The 19,942-nt window shown below is 44.5% G+C and overlaps 1 protein-coding gene across 1 annotated transcript in view; it reads right to left on the reverse strand.

Moving 5' to 3' along the window:
* gli2a (GLI family zinc finger 2a) overlaps positions 1 to 19,942 on the reverse strand; it is an 88,462-nt gene that overhangs the window by 14,648 nt on the left and 53,872 nt on the right. The window contains exons 4-5 of the mRNA XM_069663240.1: positions 14,110 to 14,315; positions 9,946 to 10,164 (exon numbers count right to left, since the gene is read on the reverse strand). Of these exons, the coding sequence (XP_069519341.1) occupies positions 9,946 to 10,164; positions 14,110 to 14,315 (425 nt within the window). The remainder of the gene's footprint in view (positions 1 to 9,945; positions 10,165 to 14,109; positions 14,316 to 19,942) is intronic.

Genomic DNA, 19,942 nt, shown 5'->3' on the forward strand with positions numbered 1-19,942 from the left:
CCTATTTAACATTCGCATCCTCTTATGCATAATGAATCGCCTCAAATCATTCTCAGTAATTACCACGATAGCAATCTCTTTCAGACCGCTGTTCTTGGGCAAGTTAAATGGAGGCAATTTAAACAAATTGATCTCAGAATACCATTAGAACAAGGCTGCCTCACAAAGGTAGGGTTCATGGCCTCCTGCTAGACTTGATTTTTTCTTATTCTAGTAGTACAAGAGCACAAGAAAACGACCAGGGTGACCACTTTCCCATGAAGTCAAAGAGAACGCAATTTATTTTCCCATCTGTACTGATAGTCCATCATTTATGTGTTTTTTTCCTTTAAATCACTAAGGCATTTAGCTCCCACTCAAGTGGCTACCTTGGGGACCTGAAATGAAGACAAAGCGGCACTACCAGAAACTGCACTTCCTTGAGTGGCCACTTGAGGCTGGCCCCAAAGCGAGTCAGTCCCCATTAGGTCCAATGTTAAAACGCCCAACTGTAAAGCAGCATTACACATGTCAACAGCCTGATACAAAGAAATGGTTTTGTTCTCTGTAGCTCATTTACCATGTACCAGAGGTGAACTTTTATATAACTAACCTGTTTAAATGATATTGGGCCTAAACCCCCCCCACATAATTAGGGCTGTGGCTGCTTTGAGTGACAGGTGGAAGCCGCTAACTGCGAGCAACACTGATTTATTTGTATCGGCCCTTGCGTAGGATTTAGGATTGTTTTTGGCTTTTCCCTGCAGAGAAGAGGGAGGGCCATAGTGATTAGAGGATGGTTGTTACTCGCTACGTGCTGCTGCTCTCAAGCCAGCAGCAAGGTCGCTATGTTCAACAAACTTTCTTAACTTCATTTATCTAATAAATAAACAACTCATTGTTGCACAAAACAAATCTCATCTGTAGGAAACTAATCAATTAGCCACGAGCATAGACTGCATAGCTTTGATAACTTGCCGTGTGCCGTCCCTCGCTCCTCTCTAGCACCAGCCTCTCCAAATATGGTCATTCTGGATAAAAAACAAAACAAAATGGCGACGTCCTAAATCCTGCACTCGAAGGCTTTGAAGAGGCAGTATGCTAACAAATTGTTGACGTCATCATGGCTCGATCATTATTTCTACAATCTATACTTCAACTACCACAGAGAGACAGACAGATCACAGATCATTTTCTAGGGACCAACAGGTGCTGCTTCTCAGTGTGAGGGGAAAGAGAGCAGGACTGGCATGTGTGTCTTTGCACATATGTAATTAGGTCTTACAGCAGACATCATCAGAGGCGCGAGAGGCAGGAAACTCATAATAGGCCCATCACAAGGCACCTAAGCACATGCACAGTGACCTTACACACACTCGCGTGCACAAACACATATTTGCTGCATGTCACCTCCACTGCTGTCAATACGCAGCCGTTCCCGACTCTTGGCTGGTGGAACTCACAACCCCTCAAGCCAAATGAATCCAGGCTCCGCCATAATCACCAGGCCAGACCTACAGCCATAAACCTGGGCCTTACTTCCAAAACTATTATGTTTGGAGTTGACGAGTCGTAAAGCGGAGGCATATGCGATTAGTTAAAAGGCCCCCGGGAACTTCAGATGGCTGACGACAGTAGTTGGAGGCCTGAAAAAGAATACTGGTGCAGATGATAGAGACGTGAATGAAAGAGCTGGCAAAAACAACAAACAGTCCTCAGGAATGTGCCTCTTTAAGGCTAACAAATAAATATGTCATCTTTGGATATCTACACTGAGGGGTAGGATCGGAGTCAAGGAAGTATATGAATTAACTTGGGAGAGGATCGTCATGAATGGAGAGTTCATTCTGAGAAGATATACATTGCTCCCAAAGAGCTGCTAGAATTTGCTGTTTTTGCGAGGCCAGTTTGCTGCCCTGCCAACAGATTTAATAGGAGATAAGTGTATTAATATTCCCCTTTATAAAGCAGGAAACAGGCCTCACAGCCTGGTGGCCTGGTAGCCTGGCGCCTGCCTCACCCTTCTGGGCGCTGTGCCCAAAAAAACGCCCTCTATGACTTCAAACCACCCCCGCAATCTATACATCAACCTCCACTCGGAGGAATTCATTACGCCTCCAGCAAATAAGCTTAGAGTCTATAATGTTCAGTCTTTCAAAGCTAAGCTAGTTTTGTTTAGCTCCGACTGAAGATAATGGATGCCATTCGACCAACCTAATTTTACCTGGAACAAATTTCACACAAACGTGCGCACACACCTCTCACCACTTGGTGAAGGAGTGTTTTATAGACGGCGGTTGTAATTGAAAGGGTGAGCAGGTTCCGGCAGGGAGTGAGAAAACAGATGTTGCACAGGCCGTGGCGGCGCAGCACTATGTGGTAATATGGCATGTGTGCAAATGTGTATACATGTATGCGAGTGTGTGTCTGCGTCGTGGGCTGGTGGTAATTGTGGGATCTGGATTTATATAGAGAGTCATAATTACAGGGGCTTCAGTGCCCGTCAATACAGTTAAGGGTTGCCTGTGCTGTTTTAATCTTTGTGGAAAATGAAAACACTTTAATTGGAGGGTTTTGCTAATCCCATGAAGCAGCTAGCTCTCAATATCATCCAGACCCAGAACACGTGGAGGGTCACTATCAGGATCTGCAAAGAATTGGAATGTTGCCTTTTCTGCCGCAATAGTTGTTTTAAAATTGGGCTTAGGGCTCGTTACAATGCATTGTGACACAAGCTGGAGGTTGAAGCATTTCCAGAGGGAGACAATGATTCAAGCTCAAATTAAACCCCTTCCCCACCGTAATTAGCGCGTTGACGCGGGACCCAGACCCAGGAAGACCTGCTAATAAATGCCGATTGTCTCTTTTCCCATCGCAAGTGGAGTATACTCCTTTCGGTCTCTTTTCTGCTGCGCCACCGTTTGACGTCACAAACGCGGCAGAGACAGGGTTAGTTAACAGTGAAGATGTTACGGTGGTTAGGTCTTTATTGTATCTATTACTCATTCAGTCTGTTCATCAAACTCGGCACCAACAAATTTGGAACGATGTTCGAGCGCTGCTCGGACGGAGATGGGCGGAATTTATAGCTGAGATGACGAGGAGTCGCAGACGGTACCAAAGGAGCATAGCATCGCGCCGGAAAGGGGGCAGAGCCGAGGTCTACTGCAGAGTCATTTGACCCAGGTCTGAATGCCGATTGTAACTTTCCCACTAAGCAAAAAAGCCGGGTGTTAGCGGGTTATATGACCAGTGGGAAAAGGGCTTTAGCTCCAATGCTAACTTAATGCTATTGTTCTTTTTTGTTTTGTTTTTTAACCGTGATTTGTCATCAACTTTAATTACAATGGAGTTGATGACCAATAACTCTCGTACCTTGTGTTTTTTGGCTTAACCGACAAATGCATCGTGTGTGCTGAGAAGCTGGCCTCAATGGATAATCTTTGGCTTGTCCACTTTGACCTTGCCTCCATGATGAACAGGAGCTGCTCTACACCGGGTAACCCCCCCCTCCACACCGCAGCTTGTGTTCGTGCCAGCAGGGCCCCAGGCCTCCACATCTTCGGCCAGCAGAGCCACCCCCCAGGCCAACCGGAGTGCTAAATGTTTATTTTCCCTGCTAAATCTCACTAATGCTAACACTGTGAATTTTATTAGCGAGGGGACTCGCGCTGAATCCTCTATGAGCCCCCAGTGTCAGGCCTAAAGCCACCGTTGTGTTTGCCAGTGTGTTTATGCACACACTTCCACCCATGTGCTCATGAACCAACATATAGTTAAGTGTTTGTGTATGCAGTCTGAGGGGACCAGCCCCCCCTCAACCCCCTCACTCCCCACCACCACATCAGTACACAAATCTATCTGCATCAGCCCCTCCGCTGCTGCAACACTGAAATCTTTTTCCTCGGGATGGCAGACATTTACTTTGGCCGCTGCTTTTGTCGTGGGAGCTTCAGCCTTTTCCAACAAACTGCTCTGATATTTCTCTGCCCACCCACCCCTTACATACCTGCTCACTCGTAAACAAACAGACTTCTGAATGCCTCCCAATGTGAAATATTAAATAAAATGTGACTTTATTTATACTAACAGTGTTTGTGGTGTACCAATATAAATGCTAACCATGCTCGAGTGTCTTTTCACTCATGTTTGAATCAGTGCTTCTCTCTCTGACATCTCATCGTGTTCAGAGACCTGATGACTGTGGAACCGAAGCGACAGGTTTTATTTTAGTTCTCTGGTAAACTTAAGTTGCATTTCCACTCCAAGTACCCGAAACTTTTAGTCCCAGGATCTGATTTTCAAATGGTGCTTTTCGACAGCAGGAACTTTCCCCAGGAACTAGGAACCTTTAGAGGAACTTCATTGCAGGAACCAGGGTCTAAATTTAGCTCCAGGGCAGTTGACCTACCCTCTGAAAAGTCCCTGCTCGGGGGTTAGTACTTTCCAGAGGTCGCGGAACTTTCAGAGTGGGGCCTGCAATGCTGATCGCTTCTGATTGGTTGAGAACTTGCAGCGTTTTATTTCACCCGCCATGTTTAATAGATGAAGCTGCAAGCTCACAGATGGAGTCAGAGACGAAAGCCTACGACAGATGGACCGACGACAAGGTGCAGGCGTTGCAAAGCATTTATGCGGAAGAGGACATCCAGCGGGAATTGGAAACGGCGACCCGCAACGAGGAAGTGTACGCCAAGATTCTGCTTCTCCATACGTCAGTGGCCTGATTTGCATGATCTTCCCGGGACTTGGGCCGGTGTGGAAATGCAGACAACAATGTGCCACAGGAACAATTTAGTTCCTTGAAGAGAAGTTCCTGGAACTGAAAGGTCCCTTAAGACTGTTGTTTTTTTTGGGGTTTTTTTCAATCTGCTCTTAATCGCTAAAGTTCCTGTACTTTTAAAAGCACTAGCACTAACCGCTGAGGAGGACTTTTGGGGGTCAAATAATGTTCCTGGATTAGACCCCTTTCCCTGAGGTGGAAACCTACTGAATTCCTTTTAGGCTCCTCGACCCTGGGTGAAGTTCCTGCCGCAGCTTGACTGAGGAAATGTAGCTTTACTAAAAGTAGGTGACTCTTCACATTAAAAGCAATGAGGTCTCTATCAGTCAGCAGGGGGGGGAAGTAAATTAATAAATGTGTATTTTGCTGCTGTTGAGGGCTGTGTGCACACTATAGGAGTGGAGGCTTGTAGGAAATCAGACTTGATCTTATGCATGTAATTCAACACAGGCACCTATGTTTATGAATTAAGATGGTTTATTCCATTTTCTTTTCTTTTAGAAATAACTGAAATGAATGTTTTTACTAGTTAAAGAAAGTCGCAAAGGAGACTCAGATTTATTGACTTATTGAGCATATTTGTTCAACAGCGTGTCTTTAAAGCAAAATGCCTTTCTGTTGGCGTAGCCCAGTGTGCTCCTCTCAGCCTTCATGTCACTCTCATCAAATAACACAGTGATGAATGCATGATAAACACACCATAGACACCAGCACTGACTTACAGAAGCAGCTAAGCGTGTCAGAGAGGCCTTTACAGCCTCTGGTAACACTGTGTGTCGAGCAGTCTTGTCTATCACACTGTCATGCGGCAATTCTGAAGAAGGAAAAATCCAGCAAGTCGCTAATGGATCTCTACACCTTAAAATTAGAGTATTTCAACAACCATTTTTGTAGGTGGGTTTGAATTGTACACTGCTGCACGGTAAGTACATAAACCAATGTATGCACAGGCAGCAATTTACCCTGCAGAGTTTTAAGGGTCAATCGAGGGCATGGAAAGAAGAACCCCAAAGTCTGTGAGTTTAAACAAGAATGCATCATTTCTCTTCCTCTTATTCAGGAGAGAAATTCCTGCGTTTTCAGGCTTGCCCAACAGTAAATCCTTAAAATTCATAAGTGGAACAGTAAGACCTGCAGCCCCGTCGCATAAACCTTTACTGACGCTCATGTTCACAACTTTTCCACCGGCACACTTCTTCACAGCAGCATTCAGTGTTTCACGGTTCAACAGTAAACCTTGCAATTCACTTATGCAGAGAGAAAACGGGGGAGGAAGGGGCTGGTGTGAGAAGCCGCACTGAGGGTTCACTGAGGGCTTCCAGTTTTTGCGGTGGGTCTGCTGAATATTAGTGCATAAATTGATTTTTAATACGAGTTTATCTGCGCTGCCTTCCAAAACTAACGGCATGGGATGAAGCACATATTTGCCACCTCTGCCACTCCTCCTCCCCTGCCTCCTCTCTGGCAGTAAATGAGGCTTTTGATTCAGCCTGAGGCTGCCCGCGATGACCATTAGCTGGCCGCCTCGGTCAATATGGGCCCTGTGTCTGAAGGCCGCAATGGAAGAGCCTCCAGACTGGCAGAGTGGCCCGAACCTGACCACATCACTCCAAGCATTGGTAGAACACTGAATAAAAGCTGCAGCGACGGAGGCAGTAAGTTGGAGGCTGCGCTGTAGAAGGCGGTGGGGGTTGAGGGAGGTGGGGGGGGGGTTGTGGCTATTTGAGCAAACAGCGTTGGCAAACAAGTGTGGGCACGGCAGCACGCGGCGGTCACTGAGGTGGTTGGAGGTAGAGGAGAAAAGGGGGGGAGGCAGGTGGAGGAGAAAGAGGTGGTCTACAGTTTCTGCAGGCCCCCTGCTCACCCCTCCTCACTCTGTATCGCTGTGTATAACTAAGTGATTGAGATAATTAAAAGGTTAACCCTATAGAGCCTGGTGATACATTGGTGTTTCTGTTTATTGTAATGTTTTTTCTTTGAGTACTTTTAAATTCATATCCGTAGAATCTGTACAGACTAAGGTACAAAAATCAGACTTAAGCTATATTTTATTCCTTATTTTTATTGTTTTTTTAAAAAATATTTGAGACCAGTTTAAACAGGATTATGCAAACAACGATCTCTTGCAGCAAGATCGCCTCCACCCTCTGCTGCGTGTTTTCACTACGTTTTTCACTGGGGGTAACTTAAAGGGGACATATACAGTGTACAAACAGTGTGATAGAAAGCCTTAGCTCTGTGTTGCAGAAAGAATGAAGCCTCCAGCTATCACAGTTTTTATTTAGTATCAATTCAAACAGGATCAAGTAAAAAATGGCCCACCAGCAGCTGCCATCTGGAGGTCTGTTTTTAAAGGGTTAATTGCCAAGCGATCCTCCATCTGATTCAGCTTCTTTTCTACCTGTGCGTGAGGACGCCTGCATTAGTGTCATGCAGTGACCCCAGAGAGCGTGACACCGCAGCAGTGAAAGCAGTAGGGTAGTGTTTTTATTTCTGGGTGGGTGGTTGGACGGGATGAAAGACAGAGTGAGGGCTCCAGGAGCGGAGCGGGCGGCAGTGCCAAGGGGAGTATTTGATTATCAGGCAATCGAAAAGGCTGACTTTCACGGACACTTTTCCACTCTGAGCGCTTTCTGTTCCCCATTCATAAGGGCTGAAGGTTTCTTGGATGCTGAAATCAAACGTCTGTTCTGGTGCCTGACCGTCATCTTGATAGAGGGCTGCGGGGTTCTAACTGGCATGAAAGAACAGGCTGGTCTCTGTGAGTTTGTGTGCAAACACGTGTACGAGTTTGTGAGCATTTGCCGGCCTATTTGCCGGGCTGTTTTTTTGTGTGCCAATGTGTGTGTGTGTGTGTGTGTTAAGCTGCCTCATCCCTGCCATTAAGTGGACAGCACATGCAGCCCACCAAGTTAATCCCTGCCTAAACTGCCTGACACACAAAGGTCTCAGCTTAACACTCCTCTACCTCACACCGTCAACATCCCTACACGCTGCCCGTTTACGGTAACCCGGGCTTTTATTTTGTAGGATGTTCTTCGTAATAACAGAACCAACGCACCTGAAACACCATCAGAATGAGAGACTCCAGAGTAACATGTTTTTTTACGAGCTCCTGGCCTCTGGGCTTTTAGTGTTTATGCACCCTCAACCCCCAACTAGCTGCGGCCCCCATGCTACGTGTAAGTCTAAAAAGCTCGACTGGCTTTGATGTGGGGAACTCTACCATGAAAAAAAGCCTCCAGAGGAAGAATAAGAGGATGGTATCAACACGCCTGGTGCTGAGAACAAAGGGCAGCATGGCTGTTAAGTTTGGCTCTTCGTCTTGTACTGAGGATGAAAGACGTGCATGTGCTTTAGTGTTGCTAGGATGGGAGTTTGCTATTTTTGACATCTTGACAAATTATTACACCGCATATCGTGTTGGTACTTTCATACGCCCTCCATTACAGGTTTCTTTTGGATCTTCTTCCAGGTTATAAAGCGTCCTCAGCCTAAGCTCTGAGGCCGATCAAACTTTTAACTCTTCAGTCTCTCCCGCCTACATTTCATAACCAAAGACTGATGTGCAAATCAATAAGACATCAGACTTCTCTCTTTAAGCTCTTTAACACCAGTGGCAGATCATATCAGCTGTAACTATTTAACCTTAATGTTTTAAGTAACTTGCCAAAAGGCCAACATAATTACAGATTAGCCAAAACTCTCTGCAAGCCACTGCTGATTATCGAAACATTGTTTACTCGAAAAAGAAGCCACACTCACAAACCCCACTCTGAAATCAAGATTTGAGATTTTGTGGACCAACAAAGTGTTAAAGGGTAAAAAGTTAAAGGGCTGTATTTTTTACATGTTTAGAGTCTAGATGATTAATGGGAACAACAAGTTTTGCAATTACGAATCATGCTGTAATGGCTGCAGCTTTATCCTTACATCCACCTTAAGTGTTTGTTTTTGCTACTGACAGGCTCAGATTGTTACTGAAGTGATAATCGTGAAGATTTTCATGTAAATAAATGTCTGTTAAGTCTCTATCTATCCCCGAATGAGGCCCACTGATGAAAGCCTTTGCATCTGCAGTATTACACACTGGCCTTCTGTGGTGACTTTTGCGCCCAGTTAGTGACACGTTTACATCAGCCAGCAGTGGTTGGTCTGCCAGAGAGGGTAGGCGGAGCTAAGCGGCTGCTTCTCCGCTCTCTGCAAGTGTTGCGAGTAACAGTAATCTACTATGGCTGAACAAACAAAGAAAAGATGGATGACTACAGATACAACTTCAACAATAAGTGAAAATCCAAAGAAAAAGAAACAAACTCGACGCTCAGATGAAGCAAACAGTCTGAAAAGGAAAGCGACCGTCAGCCAGGAAAATCAAGAGTTACAACCGGAGCCAACCGTGGACGTCACACATGCAGCACTGTCTGGATATCTGGGAAGTGTGCTCCTGCAGTTACCGTTTATCGCCATAGGTGCCGCCAAAGAGAACGAAACTGAGATCTTCAAGATAAGCACTTAAGTGTCTTACTACTTTATAGTCAAAGTGGTCTATCTTTAAACACCAGTTACATCAATTTTTTTTAAAACCCTACCAACGTAGGGTCTTTCTTTTTACTTTTTGTACCATTAAAACGTGTTAAAGAATAGTGGCCAGGATTCAGTTTGACTCTCCCAGAGAAACTACAAGAAAAATGCTTAAAGCTCAGCTTAAGTGGATTTGATAAGGGATGTGAAAGGATGCTGGGTAAGCAACATTTGATTCTGGATTAAGATTTGTTAAATGGACTGTACTTATATAGCGCTTTTCTAGTCTTCAGACCACTCAAAGTGCTTTAACACTACATGTCACATTCACTAACTCACACACTCATTCACAGTGCCAATCTCCAATCAGGATCTATGCATTTCTACCCGATGGCTATGCCTTTGGGAGCAGTTTGGGGTTCAGTGTCTTGCCCAAGGACACTTTGACATGTGACTGTAGCAGTCAGGGATCGAACCCCCAACTGATTGAGAGACGACCGACTCTACCACTGAGCCACAGCCGCCCCATAAATGTTACGGATTGTAATGTATGTTGAGCAATGTAACGCATATAACATAGTTCATAAATTGCATTAGTGTCGTTAAACATCTTTAGTTGTATTTCGGTGAAAAGGCAACAAAATAAGAAGTCTTATCCTCACCATCCACGGGGCTGATGTAATCTGGGAGATGAGCTGCAGCCGCTGCGGCTGCTGCTGCTGCTGCTGCGGCCGCCGCTGCTCCGCTCTGCATCAGCAGGTCACCGTAGGGGCTTCGCTGGCTCGCACTGGCCATCAGGTGGTAGTACTCTGTGGGGTTGGCCCCCGGTGGTGGAGGGGGGAGGCTGAACAAGGCACGTTCCTTCAGGTGTTCGTGGGTCACTGCAGGGATACATGTGAGGAAACAACGTCAGCGTCAGCATGCTATAATTATTATTATATTATTATTATTATTATTATTATTATTATTATTATTATTATTATTTTAATTCAAGCATTCAGATAAGATTCTTGTAATTCCTTCTGGTGCTTCCTGGTGAAGTAAAGCTAAACATATTTTGACAAATCAAACACAAAATTATATTACATACATTTTGACAGAGTGTAAAAAAACAAAGGGAAGAGGAGAAAGGTTGAAAGAAGGACTCAACAGAGGAGACGAGTGCCCTGCTTTACAGATTTGAAGATTTGTGCGTGCCTGCATGCATGCCCCGGGGCATGAGGCGTTTGATAAAAGATGTCTGATGTCTTTGAGGCTTGCTGGGTTATGGGAAAATATCTCCAGGGAGTAAAGGAAGCAGAGGGAGAGATGGAGCAGGGCAGATGGGGGGCTACAGAGGAAAGGAATACCACATTCCTGCAGATCTCTGGTGTTGAGCATGCAGTGAGTTAGACAGGTTGAAGACATACACAGAGGGCAGGTGCATGCACACACACATAATGCTAAGGAGGCCTTAAATGCAGCATGAGCAAAGGTAATATTGACATAAAATGAGTTAACACCTGCACCCAGTAAAGCCACATTTAAAAGTGTCAGGAGTGATAAGAGTGAGAGATTGGATGGATTGTTTTTTACTACATCTAACTGCTGTGTCTGTTTCCCCTTTTCCTCCGTTCCCAGCTCTCTTCCACTCCCTCTCCCAGTGGGTAGGGGGTGTATAAAGGGGACAGGGGTGTGGGCTATTATGTATGCTGGTGGAGTCAGGGGGGAAATGGAGGTTGGGGCCAAAATTGGATATTTGGGGCGCAAAACCTCAGCCTCCTCCTTACACATAGACATAAGCACACACATAAACCCCAAAAATCTGGATCTATCAGAACCTATTAGGCCATGGCTGCAGTAACAGAGCACAGACAGTGTGTTTGTGCTCCAGCAGCAGTAACTCGGGGATATTCTTCTGGTTTCTCCATGGCTGCCAGATCACGTTACCACCTCCGCAGAGCAGCATTTTGTGTCTGAGTGTTTGTGCGTGTATGACCTCACTTCTGAATGCAGAGAGATGAGAGATAGCAGCTACACAAGTCCCAGTAAAACCAGGAGTTAACTGAGATTTCAGCCTAAAATGTACAAGATTTTGTGTTATGATAGGATGCGTGCAAGCGGAGGTTTTCCAGGGCCCACTGGAGACGTGGATAGCGTCCTCCAAAGGCACAGAGCAAAACTGCATTTTTTCCCTACCATAATGGCATTAGCTCCCCGTGACCGCATGATAGGACTGAGATTGAAAATCGGCGAACTGGCCCTTTAAGCTTAAGGAAGACAAAGCAGTGGTTTGAACCAAATGCTTACGTCGGTGAGGGTGCTAATATGCTAACAATGCCAACATGCAGGAATATTGTTCACCATCTTATTCTAAAGATTCTGTAAAATCTTGCAGGGTCACTTTTTTACAAGAATACACTGGATTCCTGTTCAGATTATTTCCCATCATGCTCCTGGTGAAAAATTAAAAGAAGAAAATGAACAATAGAGCTGCCCTTCTGGTTCAGCAGTTTGTGTGATCTGTGACGACTCAGAGAGTAACGTTAGCAAGGTTATCAGGCCGCTAGCAAGGGGTTTCCTTCCTCTTTACTTCAAGTTCTTCCCCAGTTAGCTGCCACACTTCACAGATCTGCGAGTATGAGAGCTAACTGCTGTCATACTCGCAGTTCTGCCACAGCAGGCGAGTATCCAGTTCAAGAAGGACACGGTGACAGCAGAGCCTTGTGTGTGCAATAGTTGCACCTCCTTTGAGTCCCCTCCATGTTTACTATCTTCCTGGTTTGCTGCTTCCTGTTTTGTGCTGAAAAAAGGGCATATACTGGTTGATGAAAATGTTATTAAACTTCAATAGTTGCATGAGTCATCAGGATCCCGAAGGTTTTTGTCATTCATCCTTAGTGGACGATGATGTGGATTATTGGGCAAGACCTTGGTGCAAACCACAAATGGACCAAGGTGGCTGACCACATGGCTGTTTGACATTGCCACAGGGCCACGACACAAGCACGGCTTAGATGTGGATGCTACTGCTGTGTTGCAAGGAGTCAGATTTGCAGTGTACAGACAAGTATTACACCATGCTCCTCCCCTTTAAGAATATATTTTCATTCTACTTTGGGCTCCAGATGCTGTATAAATACTACAGGTAGAGTCTGTGCACAGCCACCTTCCAGCTGTTTCATTTCTGATTGAATTTAACCAAATGAGTGGCAGTACTCTCAGGACCATGATTATTTATATAGTCTACCTAAAGCCGTTAAGGTTCTACAAACAGCCTTCAACACATGCCTGGCACCCAGGTATGCCTATCAGAAGTTTACACATGCTCCACTGAGCTCTGTGGTTCCACAGACATTATTTATGTTCTGCAGAGCTGCAGCGTGTCGTCCAATTGGTGCCATACTTCCCTGCCACTTTATCAGCGGCAGCATCTCTGCAGCTTTACTTCTCCTGAAAGGGTGCGAGACATTACGTGCTTGTTGGTGATTTATTGGTGCGGGGTGCAGGACTGTGGCTCCTCACCTCTCCTGCCTGTTGTTTAAATGAGGGTAGCCTGTAAGAGGTTTGCCAGTGTGTGAAGTGGTGTGCTGTGTGTCTGAGCTAATTTCCATGGTTTCTCCTGCCCAAACATATACAAATCAGCAGCCTGCACACATGCAGAAACACCATAACATGCTTGGTGAAGGTCTGCTTCAGTGCCTTATATAGGGGAACGTATAAAGTGCAAGACTAATTATCACCGTTGGTAAAATAATCAACTGTGTAAACTCAAGTGTGTGTGCAGCGAGCTGCAGCCAAGCAGACAGAGTTGGTTTATAGTGAGCAGGATACATAAATTCTAAACCTGCTCGGCTCTAATCTCACCGCCTTAATGCTAACTGCTCAAAGCAGCTGCAAAATATTCCACATCACTTGCAGTTTATCCATCATATTGTGTACTTTGCACACATCATTAGTAGACTAAGGCTGAGTGTTTCCATCTTGCAAATGCATGATGGTGATGATAACCTAAGCTAGCAGGTATGAGAGTGTTTATGGATGAACACGTGTGCCTGGACTCCTGAAGTTATTCCCACATTAAGCGTCTATACGAGACCAAGCGAATGACAGCATATCTGTGAGGCCTTTCCCCGAGGTAAGAACTGTAAATGCACTTGTACATTTTACATAAAAAAGGGTTTGCAAACTGGCAGCATTGCTCCTTTACTTTGAGAGGTTGAATTAGAGACTCAGCACTTCAAGCCGACGACGAATGTCACCACCACAGCGAGAGTGATATATTCTGTATGTGGTTTACTTGAGGAGTGAAGGTTAGGTTACCTTTTCTTTCTTTGATTGATGTCAGGATTATGAAATATGGGATAACTTAACAATCAAGTTGGTGGTGGTGGATTTTAATGTCAGCACCACTCAAACATTGCCGTGGTGGACGTCTAGAAGGTCTGATATCGTAGTCTAAAGAGTGATATAGTTCACTTGGGGTGGCAATGTGTCACACAAACACAGGACCAAAAGTCAAGTAAGTAAATTTACTGACGTAAAAACAATTGTAACCTAAATTTAACCCTTCTTTCTTAATCTAACAAAGTAGTTTCTGCTTCCAACCATAACCAAACTGTGAATATGAACCTTTCTTCTTCTCCAATTTCTTCTTCTTCTTCTTCTGTCTTCTCTACTTCTTGGTTACAGATTCATATTTGGTATGCTTTTGTTCAAATTAAGAGTTGCCTGTTGTCTTTTTCTATTTCTGGAGGTCGTGCGTGTCTGGCTGTGTTTTAGTGTTATTATGGGTTTTCTTTTGCTGTGGTATTAGCAGCAATAAATCAGTAGATATTACGTCTTACCTTCAGCAGGGCTCAGTCCTCGGGCCGCTGAGATCATCGAGAGGGTGGGGCTGCTGTGAACCGAGCGGAGGTAGTGCTCCATGTGGGGGCTGACGTACGGATGTGGAGGGCTGAACGGCGATTCTCCCGTCCCGGGCGCTGCGTGGGGCGATAGACGGATCAGGGAAATATCCGAGATGACCGGGCTGCCTGTGAGTCCTGGAGGTCTGTGAAGAAGGAGTAAGAAATGACAAATGTAAATAAATAATACGAAGAGGATGAAAGAGATGCAAGAGAAGAAGAAATGATAGAGGATGAGGGTTATAGATAGATATAAAGACAGGAAAGATGGAAGGAGTGGAGCCCGCATGTGTTAATTTGATTGCCTGTATTCTGCTCTGTTATCACGGTGAGTGATCTTCATTGGTATGTTCGTAGACAAGCCTTAACTTCTGTTGTTCCACTAAAGTGTCTGCAGTCTCAATCCACTTACACCCTTTCCCCTCCACAGCTCCACGGCTAATACATAATAATCCCCTTTTGTTCACCTTCTCCTATTAAGCCCTGGAGCTACAGACAAGTCGAGACCAAGGGCTTTCCTCTGCGAGGCTACCAGGAAGAGGTTGTTCTGTCTGTTTGGGTGGGCAAAACTACAGGGTCTCTCACATCAGGTATTACAATTTGTATGATAAGAGAGCACAGGAGGTGCCTGAAGAAGTCTCGTGCGAAGTTCTCCGACTGCCCGGTGGTCACATCAGGCTGAGCGGTAAATTTGTCATCTCTGGCAGGTAATTGGCAGCTCTTCTTGCAAAAACACAGACAAGTGGGTGTTGTAATTCTCCATAACCCTGAGGGACTAGCTCCAGATAGAAATGTCTGCCAGCTTCTGGCAGTAGGACAAGCCTTTGAAGGGGCACAGGTACGTATGTTGACCTACTGTGCCTCAGCTTTAGGAAGTGACCCCTTAGTTTGATGTATGAACCTGGTAGAGACTCGGCCATCAGAAAGACAATCACGCTGGAGGACTGATGACTGCTGAGAGAAGGCTCAATGGCAGTGTAGTTGTGCTGCTGTCTTAATAAATCAGGATTTTAGTGGACTTTTATTTGACACTGCTCTGGTGAAACACGTATGTTACAATAATAGACTCTAAAAGTGGAAGAAAGCTTGTTGCCACGTTGAATATGTGCGGTCAATGAGGAAGTGCCTTAAAGCTGCATTCTTTCCATTGGCCAGCAGGGGGCAACTTCACTGGTTGCAGAAAGATGTTGAATAGAAGTAGATGAGAAACTGACTCTTCCTTTGACTGGATTTTTACATCAGTAAACAGTTTGGTAATGAGTTTATTGTCTCAGTCATTCGCCTCATGTCATATTAAATACAACAGGATGTTTATCCTGTAAATGTGAGTCCCCTTTTAGAGTAAAATGCATGATAGAGCCAAAGAGTTTGGTTATACTTCAATGAGTTCTCTGTTCATTTTTTGGTAAGTAAAGTCACTAGCCAAAATTAGCATCCATAATAATACAACAGTTATCATTAACGGATGCATCTGCAAACCAAGGTAGCACTAGCCTTGGCGCTCCTCTCAAGCTCAACTCACTCGTCAGAATAGGGCCTTATCTGGCTCCAACAAACCAATGGTAAAGAATGTTCACAAACTGACTGATGATTGCTCTGTCACTTTCTTCCTCTTATAGTCCATGGTTCCAGTGCTGAACCTGGCTTATAAATTGACTAAATCCAAAAGAAAGAAAGCATGCTCAGAAGACAATACACGTAAGGAACGGTGCGTAAAACAAAATAATGAAGGTGTGAATAATTAATTTCAATGACCCCTTGAGCCTTTGTCTTCATGACTCTGGACAACCATATATGGCAACGAAACATAAAACATGTATTTCATTCTCATGGAAGTGCTGGAACTTTAAGAGAACTGAAGAAAAAAAGACAAAGAGAAGAAAAGGAAGATAAGGGGTCGAGGGGAAACAATGAAGGCAAATCGGCCCTCTCTTTATTAGAAACAACCAGACTAATGACTCACTGTGAGGCTGTCCGTGGGGTAGGGGAGGGTCTTACACAATCAGTCTGAGTTACAAGTGACTAAAGTGATCGGCATGTTTGCCCCCTTAAAAAAGGAGTGCAGGTTTCAGGTCATTCTGAGGAAATATTAGACTTTGTATGTGCTGAATTGAGAAGTGAAGTGGCTTTCAGGTCGCTCTTTGGATTGTGTCACATATTACAAACTACCTGCCTCGCTTCAACCTGTCACATGGCCAGGAGCGAGTCTTTATTATGCTAATGTTAAGCGTCATTTTTCTCACACTGGTGCTCCGTGCAGGCCCTCATACACTCGACCCAGTCAGCTCTGTTCCTTTAAGAAACCCCGCCCCTACAAGCCTGCTTTCTTCTGATTGGTCAGCTCTCTGAAGCCTGCTGAGGCTCCACTTTGTGACATCACAAAGTGTAGCGTGTAGAAAACGTGGCGTTCACAGCAGCCTGAAGACTGAGCCGAGAAGCCTGGGGATTACTCCAACATACTTTTATTTACAGATCTGAAACTTCACCAACGTTTAGTTTGGACATCCAACAGTGTAACATTATATATATGTTAAATGTGAAACAGCATAATACCCCTCTTCAATAGAAAATATGACCCCAGTGATACTTGCATGCAATGTAAATAAAGCATCTGAAAATGAATACCGACATGGGTGCCTTAAGGTGAGTAAATAGTTATGATAGTCATTATCCAGAAAAAACAGTGATGGGTGTCAAATTATTGAACTCTGATGAAGTGAGTGTGACTGGTCTGAGTTGTAGTTTCTGGCTATGTCTGTCTATGAAAGGTGCGCCTGAAGCATGCTTGGCAGAACTCCCCCCATCCTCCCTTCAGAGTTTCCCTGCTCAGTCTCTCATTCACCGTCTCTGTGCGGATGCCAACCTGCAGCCGGCCCGGCCCTGCCCATCTCAGGCCGAGCCAACCAACCCGGAGCCTCGGCCCTCGCTCCATTTCCAGTAAGGGCCTGCAGACTGCTGGCCTTGTCTGAGGGCCAACTTTCTGCCGTCTCTTCCCCTACAAACAACCATAAAGAGCTCTCTGTTCCGGGCGGGAGGGGTGAAGTGAGAAGAAACAGACGCTCCATACACAAAAACACGCTTCCCTCGGCCCGCCTTCGAGCTGCCAACACAGAGCCTGGCAGTGCTGACTCAAATTAGTGCTCGGGTGTTTCACTGATGGACTACCTGGGTAAGCTGGCACAGGTGCTGGCTCTCTGTCTTATCAGACATCATCAAAGAAACCTCACCCTTGGATTCCCAGTGCTTAGCAAAAGCATTGAGCCTTAATGCAACCTAACAGGTTTCCTGAATGGATACGATATTAGAAACACCTGCCCAATGTAATGCAGGGACCTACATGCCAGGTTTTACTTCAGTTGTATGTTTCATTTGTTTGTATGTTAAAAAATGTTGCATGTTAAAAGGACAAGGCTGCAAACAAATCGCACTCCAGACCAAAACCGACAGTATGTCAGTCCGTCTCTTGACATTTTCTGACTTCCCAACCCTTTTTGTGACGCTCAAGAATACATACATTTTTAAAAATGGGTCACAAAAGTATCGATCAACTTTTGAATAATGCTCTGTAATTTCTTCAAATAGCCAGGCTCTGTTCGGGGCATAAGGTTAACCACGGCTGTCCTGGCCCCTTGCAGCCCGCCCATAGCGCCGGGCGTGTCTTTATACACGGAGGATAGTTATTTGTTTCTTGGCCGATCACAAACCAGCATGTCGACACACATCACTCTACCTGCAGTAAATCACTCAAACAACTAAGAGCGTATACGAGGCCTTGATAATAAGGTGAAATTTACTGCCGTTGCCTGTCAGGAGGCTGCAAATAACAGTCCCGTCTGGCAGGTACCATTATTGAAGCCTTGTCGATCCACCCTCTTTCTGACAAGATGCTACTTGAAGTCTGTGAGTTTCAATGGGAAGCTCCTGGAGGCCTCTCTTAATCAGCAGCTGCCATTTAAAGAAACTTCCATCATACCTGAACACGATGGGTGGCTGACTCATTGGAAAAGACTAAACTAGAAATAGTAACAGAATCTGCAAGTAGTTAAAAACTCCTTCATTACCGCCAAAAACAGAGCAAGGACTTGTAAGGATGATACTGGAGGAGAAATGGGGACACATCGAGGGGTAGGAAGCCACTGTGAGTCAGTAGATGACATACTTTGACGGAGGTAATTGCTATTTGTCTCTGTGTTCTGCACTGTGTGATTACACACTCTCTGTTGTTCCATTGTTAAAAACTCTGCTGTGAGAAAAAGTGATTTGGACATGGTACAGCTTGTCGAGTACATGAGTAACCCTATGAGTAAGTGCATACCGGAGTGCAAGAGTACATTAGATGGCTGGTGGGGGACGATTGCACCACGATTAGTACGGAGTTAAAGAAAAATGGGATCTCCACATTTCCTCTTACGTTTGTGTTTACACAATCCAACATTAAGAAATATTAAAATTGTACAAAATAATGAATTTGACAAAGTAATGATCTTATAGAAAGCTGACCTTGTGAAGTTTTAGAGTATTTCTGTTAGTTAAGAATATTTTCAGTTTGGTTTCAGGGGCATTTTCAGCTGTCTGACACAGATTTGCAAATATCTTTCTAGTCTAGTCTTAATCACAGACTGTGTACAGGAAGTGACGATGCCTGAATTCTTTCTAGTCCCATTGTATGAAAGTAAATGACAATAAATATCCCTACTTGATTTCTCACCCAGCAAGCATTTTCCGAATGAGTTTATGATCTCAATTACTAGTTTCAAGTCTAAAGCATCAATCAATCAATCAATCAATCAAACTATTTTTAGCACCAAATCATAACCAAAGTTATCTCAAGATACTTTACAAAAAAACCAGGTCTTGACCGTCCTGTTTTTTTATGTTATTTAGAGAGAGACAGAACATGAATCCACCATGAGCAGCTATTAGCAACGTTTGGCAACAGTGGCAGAGAAACGCCTTTTAACTGTCAGAAACCTCAAGGGGTCATGCAGCCCTCTGCCTCGACTGGAGAATGACGTTTGTTCTGTAACGACCAAAGACTGAACTGAACCGAACTCAGCCGACATGGCGTCACAAATTGGTGGCCATTTTTTAAAGCTAGAAGGGACCATATTTGGAAGAAAGGATGGATGTTTTATCGTCATTTTGTACGACGATAGAACAGGGTATACTTTGGGATTGACAATTTGTTATCACTGAGACCTGAAAAAAAGAATTCCAGTTAAAAATGTTAGCTAACCTGTCGTCGTCTTCTTCTTCTAGAAAAATAGTTTGTGACTCTGGTGACGGCCGCAGTCGGGATGGTGCGGGTAAAACACAAGCTCCAGACTGGAACAAGTTTTTTGCAGTTTACTTGAAGGTTGAGTGTGAATTAGTGTAAACAGCAGACTTAACAAAGCACATTTAAATGTGCATAATTACAGCTCTTAATTTAAAGGGGCATTCGTGCTTTACAAAAGTATTGAAATTTCTTTCTTTGCAGATTTAGTATTGAAGTAATCCAAAAGTAACTGAAAGTAATCAGTTACTTTAAAATTGTGAAAAAAAACCTTCAACGGTCAATTTTATATGGTTTTGGTTAAAAGCCAGTTTTGTTGCTCGCCAACATTAGCAGCACAGTTAATGTATGCACCCTGTAGCACTAGTGTTAGCTGATTACCAAGCCTTTGCTAACCCCTTTGCTACTCTAGCTCCACCCTTTATTCTAAATATGGCAACCAATGGGTGACGTCACTGTGGCTGTGATGAGTTCGGTTCAGTCTATGGTCAAATGCTT

Source organism: Semicossyphus pulcher, unplaced genomic scaffold, assembly GCF_022749685.1.
Source record: "Semicossyphus pulcher isolate SPU_LCO1_2020_fin unplaced genomic scaffold, fSemPul1.0.p SCAF_15, whole genome shotgun sequence".
Lineage (NCBI taxonomy): Eukaryota > Metazoa > Chordata > Actinopteri > Labriformes > Labridae > Semicossyphus > Semicossyphus pulcher.